The following is a 23,849-nucleotide window of genomic DNA, read 5'->3' on the forward strand; positions in this document are numbered from 1 at the left end:
ATGAGTAAGACATATTATTAAAAATAAATAAATAATAGGGAGAACAAATGTTAAAATAAATGTAGTAGATTGAAATTCTACTGATCAATGAAAGGGGAGGGATAAAGGGTATGGTATGGATGGATTTTTTTCTGTTTCTTTTTATTTCTTTTTCTGAATTGATGCAAATGTTCTAAGAAGTGATCATGATGATGAATATACAACTATGTGATGATATTGTGAGTTATTGATTATATAATAAGAATGGAATGATCGTATGGTAAGAATGCTTGTGTTTGTATGTTGAATAAAAAAATTAATTAATTAAAAAAAGTTTAAATAAATTGGGAAGTTGAATAGTTCCTCCCTTCTCCCCAGCCCCCAAGGGAACCTTGCAAATACTTTATTCACTGCCCAGATTACTCTGGGATTTATTGGAACATCACACAACCCAGACAAAGCAGCCAAATCTCACGTCCTATTCAAGATTCCTTGTACTTACCATGTTCAAATATACTGACCATACAAGTTAAATGAGGAAATGCACTACCCAAAATGTAAATTTTGCACCAAGTAAACATCTCTCCCTTAGTCTCACACAGAAGTTGAAGTTTTAAAATATGAATGATATCTTCCTTTACCCTGAATTCTAATATATCTTAGTCTTATCCAGATCAGCTTCATTCATATCTCTACTCAATGTTTCTGATCACTTTTTCAACTTTTTAAACAGTTCCTGTATGGAGTAATGCTGCCTTTCGTAGCTTCAGAGCTCTGAGTCTCAGTTGTCCCATAAATACCTGAAATTTCTGGGAACAACCAGGTTGTGTACAAACAGCTCAGGATCTGAGAATTTAGAATTACATCTCCTGAATATGTGTCAACAATATTTTTTGATCCTGTTAAAATTTTTATCGAAGTACTCCACACTTATAAAGCACACGAAGTGTACCAATTCAGTTGTTAAACAAACTAAACAACTAAATTGATGAATTTTTATGCCTATGTACCCATGTAACCATCACCCAGATCAAGTTATGGAAAATTCTAGCTTCCAAGGTTTCCTCATCCTCTTCCCAGTTAGTGTTCCCCAGAATGAGACAAACTCCTCTTCTGAGTTCTGTCACCATCAGTTAGTTTTGCCTGTTCTTAAACTTCGTGTTAATGGAATTATACCCTGTGCTTTTGTGTCCTTCACTAGAATAGTGACTGAGATTCATCTTTATTTTTCACATCTATCAATAGGATACTTAAAAAAAATTTTTGTCAAGATAAAAGCTTTTCCTGATTATCCTTTTTAAAAAAGCCGTGGTCTAAAGTAAAACAAAAAAGTATTTAGGGAAATCTCTTCTTGCCATTTACCCATTTCTGGGTATCTTTCCTACCCATTCTCACTCCCGTTGGTAACCACTCTTTCTTTTTTTTTTTTTTTTAATTTTTTATTTTTTTATTAACGGAAAGAAAAAAAAAAGAAATTAACACAACATTTAGAAATCATACCGTTCTACATATGCACTCAGTAATTTTTAACATCATCACATAGATGCATGATCATTGTTTCTTAGTACATTTGCATCGGTTTAGAGGAACTAGGAACACAACAGAAAAAGATATAAGATGTTAATATAAAGAAAAGAAATAAAAGTAGTAATAATAGTAAAAAACAACAACAACAAACAAACCAACAAGCAAACAAAAACAAAAAAAAACCCTATAGCTCAGATGCAGCTTCATTCAGTATTTTAACATGATTACTTTACATTTAGGTATTATTGTGCTGTCCATTTTTGAGTTTTTGTATCTAGTCCTGTTGCACAGTCTGTATCCCTTCAGCTTCAATTACCCATTGTCTTACCCTGTTTCTAACTCCTGCTGAACTCTGTTACCAATGACATATTTCAAGTTTATTCTCGAATGTCCGTTCACATCAGTGGGACCATACAGTATTTGTCCTTTAGTTTTTGGCTGGATTCACTCAGCGTAATATTCTCTAGGTCCATCCATGTTATTACATGGTTCATAAGTTTATCTTGTCTTAAAGCTGCATAATATTCCATCGTGTGTATATACCACATTTTGTTTAGCCACTCTTCTGTTGATGGAGATTTTGGCTGTTTCCATCTCTTTGCAATTGTAAATAACGCTGCTATAAACATTGGTGTGCAAATGTCCGTTTGTGTCTTTGCCTTTAAGTCCTTTGAGTAGATTCCCAGCAATGGTATTGCTGGGTCGTATGGCAATTCTATATTCAGCTTTTTGAGGAACCGCCAAACTGCCTTCCACAGTGGTTGCACCCTTTGACATTCCCACCAACAGTGGATAAGTGTGCCTCTTTCTCTGCATCCTCTCCAGCACTTGTCATTTTCTGTTTTGTTGATAATGGCCATTCTGGTGGGTGTGAGATGATATCTCATTGTGGTTTTGATTTGCATTTCTCTAATGGCCAGGGACATTGAGCATCTCTTCATGTGCCTCTTGGCCATCCGTATTTCTTCTTCTGGTAGGTGTCTGTTTAAGTCTTTTTCCCATTTTGTAATTGGGTTGGCTGTCTTTTTGTTGTTGAGTTGAACAATCTCTTTATAAATTCTGGATACTAGACCTTTATCTGATATGTCGTTTCCAAATATTGTCTCCCATTGTGTAGGCTGTCTTTCTACTTTCTTGATGAAGTTCTTTGATGCACAAAAGTGTTTAATTTTGAGGAGCTCCCATTTATTTATTTATTTCTTCAGTGCTCTTGCTTTAGGTTTAAGGTCCATAAAACCGCCTCCAGTTGTAAGATTCGTAAGATATCTCCCTACATTTTCCTCTAACTGTTTTATGGTCTTAGACCTAATGTTTAGATCTTTGATCCATTTTGAGTTAATTTTTGTATAAGGTGTGAGATACGGGTCTTCTTTCATTCTTTTACTTATGGATATCCAGTTCTCTAGGCACCATTTATTGAAGAGGCTGTTCTGTCCCAGGTGAGTTGGCTTGACTGCCTTATCAAAGATCAAATGTCCATAGATGAGAGGGTCTATATCTGAGCACTCTATTCGATTCCATTGGTTGATATATCTATCTTTATGCCAATACCATGCTGTTTTGACCACTGTGGCTTCATAATGTGCCTTAAAGTCCGGCATCGCAAGACCTCCAGCTTCGTTTTTTTTCCTCAAGATGTTTTTAGCAATTCGGGGCACCCTGCCCTTCCAGATAAATTTGCTTATTGGTTTTTCTAATTCTGAAAAATAAGTTGTTGGGATTTTGATTGGTATTGCATTGAATCTGTAGATGAGTTTAGGTAGGATTGACATCTTAATTATATTTAGTCTTCCAATCCATGAACACGGTATGCCCTTCCATCTATTTAGGTCTTCTGTGATTTCTTTTAGCAGTTTTTTGTAGTTTTCTTTATACAGGTTTTTTGTCTCTTTGGTTAAATTTATTCCTAGGTATTTTATTCTTTTAGTTGCGATTGTAAATGGGATTCGTTTCTTGATTTCTGCCTCAGCTTGTTCATTACTAGTGTACAGAAAAGCTACAGATTTTTGAATGTTGATCTTGTAGCCTGCTACTTTGCTGTACTCATTTATTAGCTCTAGTAATTTTCTTGTGGATTTTTCTGGGTTTTGTACATATAGTATCATATCGTCTGCAAACAGTGATAGTTTTACTTCTTCCTTTCCAATTTTGATGCCTTGTATTTCTTTTTCTTGCCTAATTGCTCTGACTAGAACTTCCAACACAATGTTGAATAATAGTGGTGATAGTGGACATCCTTGTGTTGTTCCTGATCTTAGGGGGAAAGTTTTCAATTTTTCCCCATTGAGGATGATATTAGCTGTGGGTTTTTCATATATTCCCTCTATCATTTTAAGGAAGTTCCCTTGTATTCCTATCTTTTGAAGTGTTTTCAGCAGGAAAGGATGTTGAATCTTGTCAAATGCCTTCTCTGCATCAATTGAGATGATCATGTGATTTTTCTGCTTTGATTTGTTGATATGGTGTATTACATTAATTGATTTTCTTATGTTGAACCATCCTTGCATACCTGGGATGAATCCTACTTGGTCATGATGTATAATTCTTTTAATGTGTTGTTGGATACGATTTGCTAGAATTTTATTGAGGATTTTTGCATCTGTATTCATTAGAGAGATTGGTCTGTAGTTTTCTTTTTTTGTAATATCTTTGCCTGGTTTTGGTATGAGGGTGATGTTGGCTTCAGGTAACCACTCTTGATCTTATGATTTCTTTCATCATTTTTGTATATGTGTGAAAATAAAACCACGGAAAAATGGACTACCTCATGCTCTTTCACACAGAAATTGCTAACCACACCATTCTGCCTGCATCTTGCCCTTTAGACTTGGTAATGTATCTTTGCAGTCTTTGCTTATCACTGCATAGATAAGTTCCTTATGGTAAGGTTTATTTCACCAATATCTCGTTGATGCATGCATTTGCTGTTTGCTTTCACAACCAATGATATGATTAAAAAAATACAAATTTGTATACCTTGTTTAATGTTTGTACATGTATTACATCTCTAGGATAGGTTCCCCAAAATAGTAGTGCTGGGTCAAGAGTATATGCATCTGTAATTTTTGCCAGATATTGGGAAATTGCTGTTCATAGGGTTTGTACCAATTCATGGGATTATCAGTGAGTATGGAATTGTTTCTACCCATCTTTGCCAATTACTTTCTATTGTAGAGATGCATTTGGCCAACTCTTGTTGTTGCAATAAGATGTTTTTCAGTTTTTGACTATTTTAAATAATGGATTAATGAATATTTTACAGAAATCTTTGTCCAAATTGTTATTTCTTTAGACTAGAGCTAAGGTAAAAGCATGGGAACTTTAATAGTGCTCTGGATATATTTAAAATTCATTTTTGTTCTATAAAATGCTTCTTATTTTTCTATTGGAATTTTATTTTTTTTAATTAATTTGCAATCGATCTTTGTGTTGTTTTATTATATTTTTACAAGCGCTTTTTCTTGAAAATTATTAGGTATGTTTTAAAATATAGGAGCAATAGGAGAAAATGGTTCCCCAAGCTCACCATTTTGTAAATGCTATTTGCCTTTTTTGTTTGTGGTGGTTATAAGAAATCCTTATTATAAAAGTAATACACATTTATTATAACAAAATACAAACAGTATAGCAAAAATAAAGAAGAAAATGGAAGTGTTTCTCTTTTCCTGTAACTCCCCTTTTGGGCCATCTAGTAAAAATTTTTTTTCTTGTGATACTCTCAACTATATTTTTTCCCTTTTCACTTAATAATTTTTTTTTTTGCATGGCCAGGCACTGGGAATTGAACCCGGGTCTGTGGCATGGCAGGTAAGAATTCTGCCACCGAGCCACCATCGCACCACCCTCACTTTATAACTTTTAGCAGATGGGTTTATATCCTTCTATCCTCACTCTTATACAGTTATTGACTTCATACATTCTAAGGCATGCTCCCTTGGTTTTCTCATTTAAAATTTTCAGTATTTCCCTGCTTACTGGGTGATGTTTATATAGCAGGGAATACTCACCCCTTCTGCTCTAAAATTGCTAATATATGGGTGTTACATCTTAGAATTGATCATCCTTCTGTACGATGATGACACAGATTTGTTGCAGTGTAGCAGGGTTGGGTGTCAGTGTAGACTGGAGGTGCATTGCCTGGGTTGTAATCCGGCCTGGTCAATTACTTCTGTGAGACCTGGGTCAAGTCTTTGACATTTCTGCCTTAGCTTCTCCATCTCTCAGATGGGGATAATAATCTTAGCTATCTTGTAGGTACCATTGCCATGAGTTAATAGTTGTAAAGTACGTAGTATATTGCCCCACACTTAGTAAACAATGTGATGTAATTTTTAATAGTTTGATGTCATTTTTTTAACCAAAAAATGGGTTCATAATTACACTGATTTTGTTTCTTTTTTTAAATCTTTTTAAACTTACCTTGTATTGAGAACATCTTTTAAGTCTGTCAGTACACAGGCATCTACCTAATTGCTTTTAGCAGCTGTTTGGTATTGCATAGTATGAGTATTCCATGACTCATTCACCAGTTGTGAACATTAATATTGCTTCCAATTTTTTTCTATTCCAAATAACACTGCAGTGAAGATTTCTTATATATATATATATATATATATATACACATACACATCTTACACATGCTTGCTAGTATTGCTTCTATGAGATAGATTTCTAGAAGTGGTCATTGAACGTACACAATTTACATTTTGTTAGGTACTGCGTACACAATTTACATTTTGTTAGGTACTGCCAAATTTCTCTCTTCAAAGACTATTCCAGTTCCACTAAAACTTAGCATATCAGAGTGCTCATTTCCCAACATCTTTCCCCACTCTGGATATTATCAGGATTTAATTTTTCTTACTCTGATAAGTGAAAATAGTTTCATATTATGATTATTAACATTTTGTCTTATATGTTGCAAATATTTCCTCTCATAGTTTTCATCTTTTACCCTTGTTTGTTGTGTTTTTATTTTTCACATTTTTCATGTTTCTTTATGTCTTCTGCATTTCTTTGCCACGTGCCTAGAAAGTCTTACTTCCTTTTAAAGTTTAAATAATATACTCCTGCAGTTTCCTCTGTATTTTAAAAGCTTTGCTTTATCATCACCCTGTTTTGAACTAAATGTTTGCAGAGAGTGGAGTTAAACATATTTGTCCATTCATGGTACATTTTGTCATTGTTGAATGTTGCGAGCTTCCTCCTCTCTCTGTCTCTCTCTCTCTCTCTCTCTTTTTTGGCATGGGCAGGCTCTGGGAATCAAACCCGGGTCTCTGGCGTGGCAGGCAACAATTTTGCCATTGAGCCACCGTTTCACTGCTTGCTCCTCTCTTATTTTTATTGTTGCTTTTTTCTTTCCTTCAGTTTAGACTGTTAGACTCTCAGAAACTTTTTTAACAGCTTTATTGAGGTGTTACATCATAAAATTTGCCCATTATAATTATTAAATGAAGTGATATTTTAGTTTATTCAGTTGTCCAGCCATCATCCTAATCCAAATTTTTAAAAATAATCTTTTATTTTAGTTTGAATTTGCAGAAACTTTCAAAGCTAGTACAAAGTCCCATATGCTCTGCATCTGATTTTCCCTATTGTTAACATGTTAGATTAGTGTAGTAGATATGCCACCACTAATGAATCAACATTGGTACATTATTCATTGAAGTCCATATTTCATTTAGTTTGACAATTTTCTTTTTTTATTATGATATGAAACAAGATCTACCTTGGTTTTGTTTCCACATGGCCTGCCACTTGTCCTAAAGTTAAACATTTTTGGCGAAAGGCAGAAATAGGTTAATCCCAATTTTTGGTTCAAGACATTGTCATTTCTCTTTAAATCTATCATTGTAGGTATCCATTGTTTTTTCCATCTTTTCTACTTTGTCCTTCACTTCCATAAGTTCTGTGATTTGTTTTTTCAGTTTTTCTATTTCTTCTTTTTGTTCAGCCCATGTCTTCTTCATGTCCTCCCTCAATTTATCGATTTGGTTTTTGAAGAGGTTTTCCATTTCTGTTCGTATATTCAGCATTAGTTGTCTCAGCTCCTGTATCTCATTTGAACTATTGGTTTGTTCTTTTGACTGGGCCATATTTTCAATTTTCTGAGCGTGATCCGTTATCTTCTGGTGGCATCTGGGCATTTAGTCAGATTTCCCTGGGTGTTGGACCCAACAGGTTGAAAGATTTTTCTGTGAAATCTCTGGGTTCTGTTTTTCTTATCCTGCCCAGTAGGTGGTGCTTGTGGCACTTGTTTGTCTGTGGGTCCCACCAGTAAAAGGTGCTGTGGGTCCTTTAACTTTGGAAAACTCTCGCCGTGGGGGAGGTTCGCTAGCCGAAGCGGCTTGGAAGAGTGCCAGCCGGCCCGGGGGTCTGAACGCGGGGAGGGTCGCCGGCCGCCGCAGCCCGGGAGAGCGCCCGTCTGAATCTCCTAGCTGGCCCGGGGTGCCAAGCGTGGCGGGAGGGCGCCAGCCGCCGCGGTTTGAGGGGACCGCCTGTCCAATTCTCCCAGCCGGCCCGGGAAGGAGGGAGGAAGGAACTCCGGCCGCCTGCCGCCCTGGGGAAGCCCGCGCCCCTCGGCGATCTCACCGGAGTGGGTTCTCCCAGCCAGTCAGCCGTTCCAGAATGGGGTACGCTGTCTTCTTGATCTCTGTCGTGGCTCTGGGAGCTGTTCTGTGTCGTTTCTACTCCCCTGGTAGCTGTTCTGGAGGAGGAACTAAGACCCGCGCGTCTTACTAAGCCGCCATCTTCTCCGGAAGTCAAGACATTGTCATTTCTGGTCCATGTATAAGCTTCTTGTTTTATTTGTTTGCTTGTTTAATAATGAGCACCTGTGAACTTACTGTTCAACCCAGGAATTAGAATATTAAATCTAAGTTACATTCCTATCTACCTGCTTCTACCTGATATCAGAAGTGACCAATCTTGAAATTTGAATTCATTACACCTTGCTTTTAAAAAAAATTTCCCTACATGTATTTATGCTTCAACCATATATTGTTTTGTTTTGGTTGTTTTTTAATTTTATAGAAAATGTTCCAGCAGTTAGTTACTTGAGACTTGCTTTTTAAACTTCAGCAATAGGTTAGTAATATTCATCCATATTATATGTACCTGGTGTCCACCTGGTTGTACCATTGTCTGATCTTCTATTTTGCAACATTTTATAGCAGTTTATTTATCTTGTCTGCTGATGGGCATTTGTATTATTAAAGCAACATTACCATGAACATTTTTGATTCTCCTACACTTGTGTAAGGGTTTCTTTTGGGTGTTGTGTTAGTCAGGGTTCTCTAGGGAAACAGAACCAACAGGAGAGATCTGTAAATATGAGATTTATAAAGTTGTCTCATGCAACCATGGGGATGGAAGAATCCAAAATCCATAGGGTAGGCTGTGAACCTGGCAGCTCCAATGAAGGGTCTGGATGAACTCTATAGGAGAGGCTCGCAGACTGAAGAAGCAGTGAAAGAGTCTCTCTTCTTCTTAAAAGCCTTCAACTGGTTGGATTGTCTCTGTTTGGGGTGTGGGGGTGGGGCAACAGGCCTTAGTTGATCATAGATGTAATGAGCCACAGATGAAATCAACTGGCTGATGACTTAATGCATGGGCCTTCCAGTTTGTCATCCAGCCAGAAAATATCCTTGTAGCAGCGGTCAGGCCAGTGCTTGCTTGACTAGACAGCTAGGCATAATCACTTGGCCAAGTAGACAGTGGAACCTAACCATCACAGGTATATAACCAAGAGAAGAACTCCTGTGGTGTAAGGCTGTGGCTGTCCAGCTTTATAAGATAATGCCAAATTATTTGCTAAAATTTAACTATTTTATAAGCTTACCAGCAACCCTTGGTATTATTAGACTTTATAATGTTTGCCATTCAAATGTGTAAAAAGAATCTGATTATTGTTTTGATTATTGTTTCTCTGAGCGTGTCTTCATGTTTATTGGCATTGTGTTTTTTCTCTTCTGCTGCTTACCTTTTGGCAGTTGCTGAGGTGGCAAAACAACCAGTTTTTCTGATACTCTTGATTCTCGTAAGAGTTTTGATGGGATAAAGGTCACCTGCTCTGAGGCAAGATTCTGATGTCTGAAGTAGCATAGTTTATTGTACGATCATTAGTGCACTTTTCACAAATGACTAACCCATTATAGATATGACAAACCAAAGTACCTTCCCTCGTTGTATTGGTAAGATGTTTTCTTGATTGTGTGATGTTGAAAACTTAATTCTCAGTGTTTGGGATATAGTAATGATATATAGCTAGTGGGAACAGATGCCCTTGTGCTCATCTCCAGCTGAGTGGTACCTCCTTACTGTTGCTTTAAGATATTTTATCATGTACAGGACAGAAAACTAGGCACTGCTGCGTTCATTAATCACTTGAGGCAAAGGAGTTCTTTCACTTGTTAGATATATAACCTAATGGGATTCTTAGCCCTTCCTTCCTTCCGCTGTTGGTGTACAGTGTTGGTTTTTCTACTTCTTTCTGATGGAAGCACAGCCTATCAGGGAATTGGAACAGCAGAGTTTTGGTTCTAGCTTCATTGCTTTTCTTGTGACTTTAGGCAGATAATTTCTGTTATTTTAAACTTTGTATGTCAAACCAGTCTGGTTTAGAGAAGATGCCTGGCATAATGGCAACAACATTGGATCCCAAAGCTCGCTTCGTTTACTTCCCACCTCTCTCTTTTTTTTTCAACTAAAATGAAGCAATGGGAGTGAAGAATGAACAAAAAATCTGTAACTGGCCTTCAGCAACTAGTTGTAACCTCTCTCTGTACCTGGACCAGCCTTCCTTCCACTGCTCTTTGGTAAGCAGCTTAATCCCTTTGAGCCTGGTCTCCATATCTATAAAATAGGGTAGTAATATCTTATCTGCCTCTTAGGATTGATGTGAGATGCAAATAAGAAAATGGGTAAGATTTGTAAAATATGGTTGTCTGTCTCCGAGGGACATTGAAAGGAAAACACCTATCTAGAAAAGAAAGAATTTGGATGTTGCATGAATTAAGTTTCTTTGGGTATAGGAGACAAAAAACAACTTAAATTATCTTAGGTAAAAAGAAGAATCTATTTGCAGGAGTTGGGGAGGGTCATTATGAAATCCTAGGCAGAGCAACTTAGCAGCAGAGGGCTGAGATGTGGTTCCCATACAGAAAAGATAAAATTACGAATTACAGGCTGTTATTTTCTCATTTTGACTTCTTTCTGTCTGGATAGGCTTCATTTTTCTCTCAGGGAAGATGAATTTTCTCCACAGGGCCAAAAGTAGCCACTTGGAGCTCTTAGTTTTGTATAAGAGCTGAGCCTGGGTCAGGTGACTGCCTTGCTGCCACCTTACCCTAATCCTCTGCCAGGGGCAGGACCTCCTCACATAATAGGGCATATGGCAGCTTCCGATGCGAATGTGTGCAATGTGGACGTGGTTGCTCTGTAGGCAATATGTACTGTAACTATGCCGGATGAATTGGTTGTAATTGTTCCCTTGTTTTTTTTAAATCTTTTAAAAAAACTTTTATTGATAAAACAAAACAACATACAAATATGAACATTCTTAACATATGAACATTCCATACATGGTGTACAATCAATGGCTCACAATATCATCACTTAGTTATATATTCATCACCATGATCATTTCTTAGAACATTCACATCACTCCTGAAAAAGAAATAAAAAGAAAAAAGAAAAAACTCATACATACCATACCCCTTACCCCTCCCTCTCGTTGACCACTAGTATTTCCAGCTACCCAATATATTTTAACCTTTGTTCCTCCTATTTTTTTCTATACCCCTTACCATCCCTTTCATTTCCAGCTACTCAATTTACTTTAACATGTGCTCCCCCTATTATTTATTTATTTTTAATCAATATTTTTTACTCATCCATCCATACTGTAGATAAAAGGAGCATCAGACATAGGTTTTTCACAATGACACAGTCACATTGCGAAAGCTGTATCATTATATAATCATCTTTAAGAAACATGGCTACTGGAACACAGCTCTACAGTTTCAGGCACTTCCCTTGTTGCCAGCTTTTAAATATAAGATGCAATTTGAGTTCTTAAAATGAGTGCTTTTTTGGGGGGGGGGCGGGGTGCATGGTCTGGGAATCGAACCCGGGTCTCCCACATGAAAGGTGGGCGTTCTAACCACTTAACTACCCGTGCACCCTTAAAATGAGTGCTGAGTAGCTTTGAATTTGCCTGCCTCTTGCCAGTCCCTTCAGAACTCCGTTGACACCTCCCATTTAGAGCATCATACTGCTTTAGATCTGTCCTGTTCCTGTTTGAGCTTGGCCTCTTGCAAGAGCAGGGGGCTGTGGTCCAAGGAATTGTGTACCACTGGCATACTGAGAAATCCAGCTGTTTGGCTAAGGTGTGGGTGGCAGAGCTGGGCCGTGAGGGGCTCTGGCACCCTTGTGTCCATGGAGACAGGTATTGCGTGTTGATCTTCGTGTTCAAGTCTTCCCATCCCCTACTTCTAGAAGGTCATGAAAACCAGAGCATATATAATCACTTTCTCTAGAGTAAATACTTATAGCTGGGGCCTGGTTTTGGAAAGGTACACACCAACAGTAAATATTAAGGGTTGATTATAAAACTTGTGTTCTTGAGATTAGCTTTTATCAATACCTGCAGTATTTGGGTGAAGGAGTTAGTAATTAAAAATTAAAAAGTTTCAGATGCTTCTGTGATTACCTTTTGATTTGGTTTTGATAAAGTTAAAGAAATCAGAATCTGAGAGTGGTTAAAGACTTTAATCTACCTCGCTGAATGTAAGTGCAAGGAAGCTAAAGATCTGTGAGGTGGACACACTAACAAGATGGCAGCTTGCTGGTGATGACAGGACGATTCAGGACTATAAGTTTGAAATCTCCTTACTATGTGCTCCTTTCAGTGTGTTAAATCAGACTGATTTGCATTTGAGCTTTAGGTCTTAAAAACTTTGGCAACAGCAGGCCGCAGTAGCTCAGCAGGCAGAGTTCTCGCCTGCCATGCCAGAGACCTGGGTTTGATTCCTGTTGCCTGCCCATGCAAAAAAAAAACAAACAAAACTTTGACAACAAAGTTAAAAAAATTGCAATAGAAGAAATAAAAGTAGTAATCACCATTTCCTCCTAAGTAGCTGCTATATATTAGCCACTTTGTACATTATTTTAAGTTATCTTAAGGTTATCCACTTTATCCTAACTGCAGTCCTCACAAGGTTGACTACTTTTTTATAGAAGGAGAAACTGAAGTTTGGGAGGGCTTCAGTAACTTTTCTCAGGCATCAAAGCTACTGAAAAGCAAGACAAGTATTCTAACTAAGATATATGCCTTTATAACTTGTTTTTCCCCCCTATTATACACAGAGAGACCCTCTAGTCTCAGTTTCTTTGCCAGTAAAATTGGGGAAAATAGTACTTAGCTAATAATACTTAAGGATTAAGATGAGGTAATGTATGTGTAAAGTAACTGTCTCTATCACAAATCATAAAACCAATTCCCAATGAATATTATCTGCATGTCCCCTAATTTGCGTCTTTTCTTGCTATGATTTTTTTTTTTTGCATATGATTTATATCAGAAGTAGGAATAGACAAATTTAAAGAGAACATACCATGAACTTATTTCTCCAATGTTACCAAATAGCAAGCGAATGCTGTTTAACAAGATGCTGGTAAGTAGGAAGTGCCTGTATCTAAATCTAAAAGCTAAATTTGCCGTCCAGGTAGTCTGTTTTTATCTGGTCTGTAAAGACTATTTCTTGATCTTTAACACTGTGATGCAACGTTTATGTAAGCATCTGTTCCCAGCATTTGCCTGTCCAGATAGGCTAATGAGGATGACTGAGGTGTAGAGAAGGGACAGTGTTCCTTGTTGTGCTGCCCACATCCTGTATCTGGGGTCAGGCTTAGGTAGCTGTTGGTTTCCTTGGATTTCTGGTGAATTTAATCAGTTTGCCCCAAGGTGGCCTTGTCTGTTTCTTTAATTTGTTCTTCATCTGTAAATGGGGAAAATAACAATTCCATCTACAGGTATGCTCATACTGTGAGGATTAAAGGGCTTAGATCAGGGCCAGCACATAATCTATTAATGCCCAATAGGTTTTTTTTTGGCATGGGCAGGCACCAGGAATTGAACTCTGGGCATGGCAAGCCCTGCCTGCTGAGCTATCATGGCCCAGCCCCCAATAAGTTTTAGTTAGAATAGTACTTGCTAGTATTTGCAGCACTGAGTTTGAATTAGGGAGAACATGTAAGTACATTTAATGTTGGTTGCAGTTTAACTTATCTTCCTCTTACCCATTCTGCTACTAGTTTATCTTAGAACAGATGTCTTTCTCATGGCTACAGGCATGCCCTCTATATCATCTGCCTTTGGATGCAGCGGGGAGACAGGTATGCATGGGTAGGAGGCTGAGATAGGACGAAGGTGATAGTTAGCATTAGACTTCTAATGAGACTTGAACAGCCTTTTTATGTTCAGCCAATACAACCATTCTTCTGTGTAAAAGCAGTCCTGTGGGCTGTCAGCTAGGTTCTTACACCCAGGAAAGATAATACTGTGACCTCAGATGGAACAAAGTAGAACCAGTATAAAAGTACCTTGTCTGCCTGCTGACTCAGTCTGGGTGCTGACGGCCCTCTCAGTTCCAGCACCACTGTGAATGGAAAGGTGTGGGAGGGCAGGCTCTCTCTTCTGGAGAGCCAGTTGTAAGAGTTCAGTAATGGAAGGTGAGCTAGTATGTGCTAGAGCTGGTGAGTGTCTTTGTAGCTCTCTGAAAGCAAGGATTCTCGATTTTTAGCACTAAATAGAATTTTTTCTGAAGTCAACTCTAGGAGTAGTGGTTTATTGAACAAGGCACAGTTGAGTTGTCTGTGACATACAGGAGAATTGTGTCCTCTATCTGTCCTTCTCAAGCCTGAATGTGTCTCGCAGTTACTTGGAGGGCTCGTTAAAACATTGGTGGGCCCACATCCAAGAAGAAATTGCATTTTGAATGAGTTTCCAAGTAATGTTGATGTGGGTGGTCAGGGGACCACACTTGGAGAACCATTATTCTGTAGATTCAAGCTGCAACAGTACTGCCAGCCTAATTAGCATCTGAATTAGTATATTTGGTATATGCCGTAGGCTTTTTCTACATTATAATATATTTAGAATATGATAACATTGTATGAGACCTTAGAGTAAACTGAAGGGGATTTGGAACCACAGATGGGTTTTTTATGCTCACAGTTGAACTGACACACAGGCTGAGGACAAATATTCTAACTCAGATATATGGCTTATACTTTGCAGCATACCTGTTGGAGAGTTCTGGCATAAGATTTATGTGTATTAAACTGAAGTATAGTATTCGCCAGGATTTCTGCTTGTCGAGCCACGAGACCTTGAATGAGATCACTGATAGATAAAATTCACTCAATGAGTATCAAGTTTCTCCACCTCATTCCCTCCCAAAGTTCTGATAACTCACTGATTCTTCAGGGAGTTTCAGAATTCGCCCTTGCTGGTATATATTAATATTTCCCTATGGGAAGTATGCAGTTGGGTAGCTGGTAGTGTGTTTGCTGAATCCTTAGTGCCATGTGAAGATTTCTCAATAAAAATACTAAAAAATCCTTAGTGCCATCTTGTCAAATTGCCATCTGATCATGGACTTGCTCAGACCTGGTCCATGATCTTTTCATTTGTGGGGTTAGCACATTTGAGAGCATTTGCCTTCAAGCAGCCAAAGGTGGAGAAAGGTCTGAAGGAACTCTCCGACGAATATTGAGGCATTGCTGGGTGAGCATCTGTGGGTGTAAAATATCAGAAAACGGGAAAAACAAGTTGTATGGCTTACTGTTCAGAGAGCCTGCAGCACAAGCGCACGTGGCAGATAGAGGTGGAATGTGCAGGTTGTAAAACTGGAGATGATACTTTGAGATTGAGGTGCCCCTCCCTCTGAGGCTGCATGTATGTCTCTCCACTTTTACTCTTTTGAAGGTGGTGTTCCTGCACTCTGCCCTAAGCAAGGGCACCTGGTCCCTGGTGACCTGGTTACTACGTAATCATAGAATTTTGTGTGAGAATCTGCTCTTGTAAAGTTAGACTAGTAGGCAAATGAAATCCTTCAAAACAGGTTCACGTCATCTCTCATTAGGTTGTGGTGAAGAGTTTCAAGGCCAGGCAATGAGAAAGGTTCCTTCTTTGTCAGAATAGTCAGTACCTAAACAGCATGATGGCCCCGCTAGGGATCTGGGAACCTCAAACCAGGTTTCAGGTTTTTGCTCAGTTTTGAGACTACTAAGACCACTAAAGTGGTTTAGAGAAAGGTGACATTTTAGTTTCTTTTGGGAAGACGAAAGCATAAAAAGGAAAAAATGATCTTATTCCATTGTTTTATAAGTATAATTTGTCTCTGTGTCTAGCTTCTAAATACATTTTAAGGACAGAGACTGTTTCTTATTCATCTTTGAATCTGGTATCACAGTGGGCATGGAATTCTTTTTATGTAGATGTATTTAAAAAGCATTAAAGGACCTGTGCTGGAATCAGTGATGTAACTAATCTAATTCTGACTCTTAAATAAAGGTCAAATGCATGGTTGGGGATAGTGGCATAACATTGTGAATATAATTAACACCACGGAATTGTTTACTCGAAAGTGATTAAAATGAGAATTGTGTTGTCTGTATGTTACCACAGTAAAATAAAAAATTTGAATTTAAAAAACCTGGAGAATTAAAGCAATGATATGGATACATTTAGCTGGGAAAGAAAAAAAAGATAAACAGCTCAGAGCTACTCATTTGACAAAAAGCTTGGGTATACACAATATAGAAGTAGAATGGTAAAAAATAAGGTAACATTTATTTAGTCAACAAACTCTGGACTCCTGATTTTTGCCAGGCACTGTGCTAGGATTTGGAGAGTCAGAGAGGGAAAAAGTAGAAGACTATCCAGGAGAGGCAGTGAGTTGTAGCAGAAACTTTAGAGTTAGAGTTGCATATAAGTTCCACATTACCATTTACCATTTACTAGGTGTAGGTCCTTGGGCAAGCTGTCTAACTCCCTGAGCCACCGCTTCCTCATTCTGAGAGAGGAACAGTATTTACCTGTAAGGTCGTGCCTGCGAAATGGTCTATCAGTTCAGTATTTGGCACGTTGTAAGCAGGCAGTAGATGTTGACTTTACGATATGGGAGCAAGTGATTATAATGTGCGTAAGCAATCGTGGGGCAGGTGCTCTGGTGAGAGGTTTGTATACCGTAGTGCCTCGGGAGATAGGGAGACAGGTAGGTGCCTCCCAGTAAGGACTTACATGGAAGGAGGTGGTTGCATTTGAGCCAAGACTTGAAGCCCAGTTAAGGATTAGCTGGCAAAGGAAAGGGGAAGAGCAGTAAGAAGTGTCTTTAAGGACATGGAGGTCCCTTAATTGTGATTTCAAACTTGCCAAGGTCAGTAGAAAATCCATGAGCTTTACAGCTTCCCCTAATGTTAGGGTGGGGAGAAAACCTGGAAAAGTATGAGATGTGCACTTTAGGATAAGGAAGCCTCCAGAATAAGAATAGGCGTCTGGCCAAGCATTTGCCTGTGATTTGGTGATGTGCTGTGTCCTAAGGAATTCAGAGGGAGCCAAGAATGGTTCCCACCCTCTGCCTCCCCAGACATAATATTTTCTGGCAGCCCACCCACTGGTTCCCCAGTGCTGCCAAATTCCACTTTTCAGAGGGAAGTGATTCCATTTCTTTCTGGCTAACAGGAATGGGAAGCAATAAGAACTACTTCTGTGTTTTATGAGAGGTGGGTAAAATATTTTTTGGTATATGATATTGATTGCGAGACGCATGCCATATTTTAATGCTACACAGAATAGAAAAGTCACAAATGTAAGGGGTATATATTCGAAGAAAATATATTAATGTTGAACCTAATGGCATGGACTTAAAATAGCAAAATAATCCAGTTAAAAGCCTGTTATTTTCAAATTGTAAAACAATTCTTTAATCAGATTCACTGGCCCTATTTCTAGCACCCAACATTATCTGATTTTTTAACTAAAATATAGTTACAGTTAACAGCACTGTGCAAAATGTGATGCTGTGTCATCTGATTTGTTACAGTAGACTTTATGAAGTAGGTAGCTTTCCCTGTTTTTTGTAGACAAAGACACAGAGGCTTTAGAGAATTTGTAGTTGGCTGATCTGGGGTGAGCCCAGGCAATCTGGTGCTGTCGCTCTTATCATATAAGAGTAGCAATCCTACTCTCCCTATTTTTGAAAAGTTGCTCTTTTTCACAGAAATATTTTGTGGAATTATCTTGATTTTCCACATCCTATTTCTGATCTTTTATGTTAAAATAACTCAGTGATTAATTTGGCCTTAGCACTTTTGTGGACTTTGATTTAAAAACACTTTAAAAATTTTACCAGTTGCAAAGCATTATGTGATCATTAAAAGATTTTAGGTGACATTTTAAGAGTGTTGGGTCTGCTACATAAAATCAAATGGATTTTATGCTGGGAATCTAATTGTCTGTGTTCTTTTTTTTAATGTGAAATATAGATATAAAAAAAAACAATGATTTTCATAGTACTTTTCTTTTTTTTGGTGGGGGAGTGCACGGGCCAGGAATCTAACCTGAGTCTCCTGCATGGCAGGCTAGAATTCTACCACTGAACTACCCTTGCACCCCTCATAGTACATTTTAATAAGTAATTACCAAACAGATTTCAAAGTTTGGTATGCGTTACCCTTCCATATGTTCAGGTTTTCCTTCTAGTTGCTCTAAAACACTGGAAGCTATAAGAAATATCATTGTAGTAATTCAGCAGTCATATTCGTTTGTTAAACGAGTATTATAATTCCTCCTTCTCCTTTGATCCTTCCCCCATTCTACAGGGCTACACCCATTCTAACTTTTTCATGTTGAAAAGGAGTGTCAACAGTATAGGGTAGGGGGATGCAATTAGTTGATATTCTTGGAGAGACTGGCCACTCTGGTTCTCAGGACTTACCTGGCCTAGGAACCCTCTGGAAGTTACAGGTTTCAGGAAAGTAAACTTAGTGCATGAAACTTTTGTAGAGTCTCAGAGCCCTAGGTGTTCCTTAGGGTTAACAGGAATGATATTTGTTGGGGTTTGGCAAACCATGGCAATTAGCAATATGTAGCTGAAGCTCACATAAGAGTAGCCTCCAGAATAGCCTCTAGACTCCACTTGAACTCTCTTAGCCACTGATACCTTATTTTGTTATATTTCTTTTCCTCCTTTTAGTCTGGAGGGCATTGTCGGTCCCTTGGTGTAAGGCCAGGCTCAACCTGGGAATCATGTCCCTCATTGTCAGGGAGACTTTCACCCCTGAATGTCATGTCCCACATAGGGGGGAGGGTAATCATTCTCCTTGAAGAGTTGGGCTTAGAGAGAAAGGCCACATGGGAGCCAGAGAGGTTTTGTGGAAGTAAGTCTTAGGCATAGTTATAGATAGTCTTAGCTTCTCCGCTATAGAAATAAGTTTAAGGGCAAGACTCAAAATCAAGAGCTTGGCCTAGTTTCTCGGGAGTCCCCAGTGTATGTTCTTTCTATCTAACGAATTGTCTTCTGTTATTGTCCTGTAAGTTCTGTGGTCAGCTTCCTTCCGTGTTAAGGGGGCCTAACCTCTAGCACATATTACTTCTGTAGAATGAATTTAGTTACAGACCAGAATGGAGTAAAAAGGAAAGTAGAAAGGAAGGCAATAGTGTGAAGGCTGCAGATAACAGAACCATTGGGAACTTACATTGAAAGACTAGACCTCTTAATGAAGAGCTATAGCGGAATTCAGATTTGAGCATTCTAATTGCGTCTAACTAAGCCTTTAGGAATGAACGGGTTAAGAATGACCAATGTCCTTTGTCCTAGATTTGTGGCTTTCCATGTGTAGCCCATATTACCTGGATGTGCAGCCCACATCAGCATTACCTGGAAGCTTATTAAAAATGCAAATTCTCAGGCTCTAAGCCAGACCTAGCCTAGATAAAATGAGACTGATTTTCCTACTATGAAGGGGAGAAAAGGAAACTTCCAGAGATGGTTATTCCACCTAATCATATCTGGGTGAGAATCAGTTAATCAGGATTTTTCCTTCTTTGTAATACATTCTGGTCTTGTTAAATAGCAATAACAATAGCACCTTTTATGTGTTTGTAAAAATACTGATTTGACGGTTAACCTGTAATGACTGCTATTTTATTAATTAGAGTAATAGTATTTAATGAGCCTGATGAGTATTAGATGATAATTTTGTATATGGTATTTTTTTTTTCTATTTCTTTCCCCTTTAAATTATAGGCTAAATAATAACTATGTCTTTTGGGGCTGTTTCTTTAGGTTAAAAATATTTCTGCAGGCTCACAAGACATGCTCCCCCCACCTTCCGATATTGTGGAGAGAGTTGACAATTTTATGGCGTACTCTTCCAATGGTAAAGTGAATGACACACGTTCGTACCCAGATTCTTCCTATAAATCAACACCGTAAGTAGCATCTCCCATGTTTTGTGCCATTAACTCACCTTAAAAGTGACCCAAAAGGGCACGCAAAAGCTGGAGACTGATGTTTGCATTACACGTTCAGTGGTCTTTGCCTTGTTGTTAGAGGTCTAGTGGAGGACAGTAGGAGGATGAGGCTGTGAGGCGGTGGGGTTCTCATCCCCTTCTAAACTGAGAATGCTTTTTTTCACTTGCATATTAAATAGAGAAAATCTGTGTTGAGTATTTTCACTTTAGGAATGTGGGCCTCTGCCACATTCTCTTTTCTCTGTTTTTTGTTTTGCTTTTTTCTTGTTTATCTCTGTCTGGTTTTGAAATTTAGTGAAGGTGAAAAGAAGTTACTGATTGATAGTAGAGCTAAGTGTGGGTCTCAATCTCTCCTTTTGCCTATAGTTTTTAGATCTCTTTTAACAGAAAGGGACAATTGCTTATTGATCAGTCTTGTCCAAACACGATTCTTCTTTTGGATCACTGCCATCGCTTGAGGCTGGGAGATTGGAGTTCTCTGACAAGGCTTTGCTGTGTCTCCTTATATAACTGGCCATTCTGAAAGGACATACGCAGTAATGGCATTGTGTAGTGTTTCTCTTCCCTCACTGATACTATGTGTCATCAGAAAAAGATTCTTGTGGAAGTGCTTTCACTTTAGTAATTATCTTGAACACCTGCCATGTACATAATATGGGTCCAGGTGCTCCCGGGAATTCCAAGTTCATGTTCTCGTACAGGTTGCAGTCTAACCAGGGTAGATAAAAGTGCACAGTAACTTCACTTATAGGGCAAGATAGGAGCAGTACAGGTGTGTGCGTGGGTGGGGGTGGGAGATGAGAACAAAACAAATGAATAAAGAATAAAAAAGAATGAATTAAAAAGCTGCTAAAGGCTGTACTCCTGGGGAATGAGTGGTGAGACCTAGCATGCTAGTGAGTGGGTCAGGCACCACTGGGGGAGCTGGGGAAGTATAGGGGCTTTTACAGACTTTAAAAAATTTTTTTTGCGGGGGGGCGGGGGGGGTTGTGCAGGTTTTGACTCTCAAGATATGCATCTAAAAATAGGTTTGAAGGTTAAAGAGTGTACTTGCATTCCCTAACTCTTAATTTATGTATACTTTTCTTGCTAAGCATTTCATTTCTAGCTTTCATGCAAGATCAAGTTTTCACTATCTTAATGGGTGTAGAATGTGGGGAGGTGAAAAACCTGCAAGGTCATGATTTCTAATACTAATATCTAACATAAACTTATGGCAGAAGGCCTGCACTGATGTTTTTATTTTGTTTTGCCTCTCAGCTTACAACTTCTTTGGCTCCCGCACCCAAATAAAACAACTTTATTCTACAGGTTTTGTTCTGCCACCTCAAAGCAAAAACCATAATACCTGGCGTTTTGGGCTGAATGTCTAGGAACTTGTTAATCATTGACTCATGGAGAAAGTCACATTTTCCCTTTGTTAGAATAACATTGGCGTAGCTCACAAGGCCGTAGTGCCTGAATAAACTTAGAAGAAGTAAATACCACCACCACTATCTCCAACTCCACACATGCACACGCATACCCCAGAAGCTTTAGGGGTCTTGAAAAGTTGATGTGTGATTAGAAATTTAAGACTCTGACAACAGTTTAGAATCAAGCAGCTCTGAATTACTTAAAAAACAGAGTACAGCTGGTAGATAAAGAATATGATTACAGTTTCCGTATTGAAAGCAGTAAGACAGAAATTTCCGTAGATTTCCTTCAGAAATTATTTTAATAATTGTTTTGAATAGCAAGGCTGAAGCTTGCAATCCTCAGGCCCTTTCTTTGGTTTTCCTTTCATTCTTTTCTTGCCTTTCTTTAGGTCTATTACAGTGGAAACTTATCTTGGCATTTCCTTTACTCAGAAATAGTTTTCAGTTATCTAATAACAGCTCCTATTATCATGTTCTTGTGTTAGACTTAGTTTTTGGATTTATAGCAGAAATGTTATGCACAATTAAAAAATCTGATGCAACATTATAATTGCATTAGAAAAGTAAGTTTAATGGTAGCCCTTCCATTCATGCTACATGACTTCAAGATTAATATAGTAATTTAAAAAGAATCCTCAATGAACTCTTACGACAATTCATTGCAATGTAAACCTTTTACTTTTTTTTCTTCAGACTTTAAAAGATCTTTATCTTGAAAAGAAAAATAATATAAGGTAGTCTACAATTAATGTTACAAAGAGCTTGTCTCTGAGAGTCAGCTTCCAGCATTAGCTATGTATGTACATTCCTCTTTCCCACCCAGCCTTCCATGGGCCTGGAAGAAACTGAGCACCTCTTCCAGATCAGTCTGAACCTCTTAAGATGGGACTCTCAGATCCATTTTACTTAGAAGGGTTGTAAAAGAGCTTCCTTTAAATCAGAACTTCTACTGGCATGTATTATGGGATAACGAGCTGGTGCTAAACTGAATACTGGGAAAGTAGGGATCCGCTCAGGGTGGGGCATATGAATTTCTTGAGAATACCTACATGTGGATGTTTCCTGGTATTATTGCTGCTGCTTTTTTGTGGTTACCATGCCTTGACTGAGGGCTGTAGTATACCCAGACATCACTGAAAATGACTCCTGTTTTTTTAGCGTACCTGAAGTGGTGCAGGAGCGTCCGGTGACTTCACCTGTGGATGACTTCAGGCAGCCTCGCTACAGCAGCAGTGCTAACTGTGAGACGCCCTCGAGAAGGGCTCCTGCCAAGGGGACAGCAGGAAAGCCAAAGAGGACAGAGCAAGACCACTACGAGACGGACTACACGACTGGCGGGGAGTCATGCGATGAGCTGGAGGAGGACTGGATCAGGTACCCGCTCAGCCGTCCTCCTGCTAAAGCCACTTTCACATTCTGATGATTAATTTGGGCCAACAAATTTTGGAAATTGGTGCCTCCTAAACTGGAGGCCATGACACCATTTCCTTCTGTGTCAACCAGGACTGGAGACAATTTTCTTTTTCTCCTTAAGTCTCCTTAGTTTGAGAACCTGGAGATTGCAGATGTATTCGGCTCTAACTGGGTCTTCAAATCACTTTCAGCCTCCCCACTAAGGGTTGATAAAGTTTACCAGGGTTCTTCCACCAGTGCTCACCCAAGGAAGGTCTTTCAGATGAATAAAATAGAAGTTTGGGGAAGATTGTTTTACAAAAAAGTTACTGATTATACAGTTCCTAGGCCAGGACTGTGACTTTCCTTTGGCAGTTATTTTGAAGCTGAGCTTTCGTTACAAGATGTTTGGTTTGGTTTGCGTTTTTTTTATTAAGGTAAAATTCACCATGATATAATATTAACCATTGGTCATTCTAAAGTGTACAATTCAGGGTCATTTAGTACTTTCACAGTGTTATACAATCATCACCTCTATCTAGTTCTAAAACATTTTGACACCCCGAAAGGAAATCCATGCACTTTTAACAATCACTTCCCATTTCCCCTCCCCTCAGCCTCTGGCAACCAGTAGCCTGCTTTCTGTCTTGATGGATTTGCCTATTCTGGACCTTCACATAAATAGAATCATACAATAATGTGGTCTTTTGTATCTGGTTTCTTTGACTGTGCGTGTTTTCTAAGCTCATCCATGCTGTAACATGTAGCAGTTGTTCATTCATTTTTATGACCGAATAATACTCCATTGTATGGATAGACCAGAGTTTGTTTATTCATCAGTTAATGAACACTTGGGTTGTTTCCACCTTGTGGCTTTTGTGAATAGTGCTGCTGTGAACATTCATGTGTGAGTTTTTGTTTGAACACCTGTTTGGAATTCTTTAGAGATATACCCAAGGGTGGAATTGCTGGGGTATGTGATAATTCCACAT

General features: G+C 38.6%; 1 protein-coding gene across 4 annotated transcripts in view; it reads left to right on the forward strand.

Moving 5' to 3' along the window:
* The window catches only part of OCLN (occludin), a 65,736-nt gene that overhangs the window by 31,470 nt on the left and 10,417 nt on the right, over positions 1 to 23,849 (forward strand). For all 4 annotated transcript variants that reach the window (XM_077117432.1, XM_077117431.1, XM_077117433.1 and 1 more), the window contains exons 5-6: positions 19,860 to 20,005; positions 22,624 to 22,839. In XM_077117432.1, the coding sequence (XP_076973547.1) occupies positions 19,860 to 20,005; positions 22,624 to 22,839 (362 nt within the window). The remainder of the gene's footprint in view (positions 1 to 19,859; positions 20,006 to 22,623; positions 22,840 to 23,849) is intronic.

Source organism: Tamandua tetradactyla, chromosome 9, assembly GCF_023851605.1.
Source record: "Tamandua tetradactyla isolate mTamTet1 chromosome 9, mTamTet1.pri, whole genome shotgun sequence".
NCBI classification, from domain to species: Eukaryota; Metazoa; Chordata; class Mammalia; order Pilosa; family Myrmecophagidae; genus Tamandua; species Tamandua tetradactyla.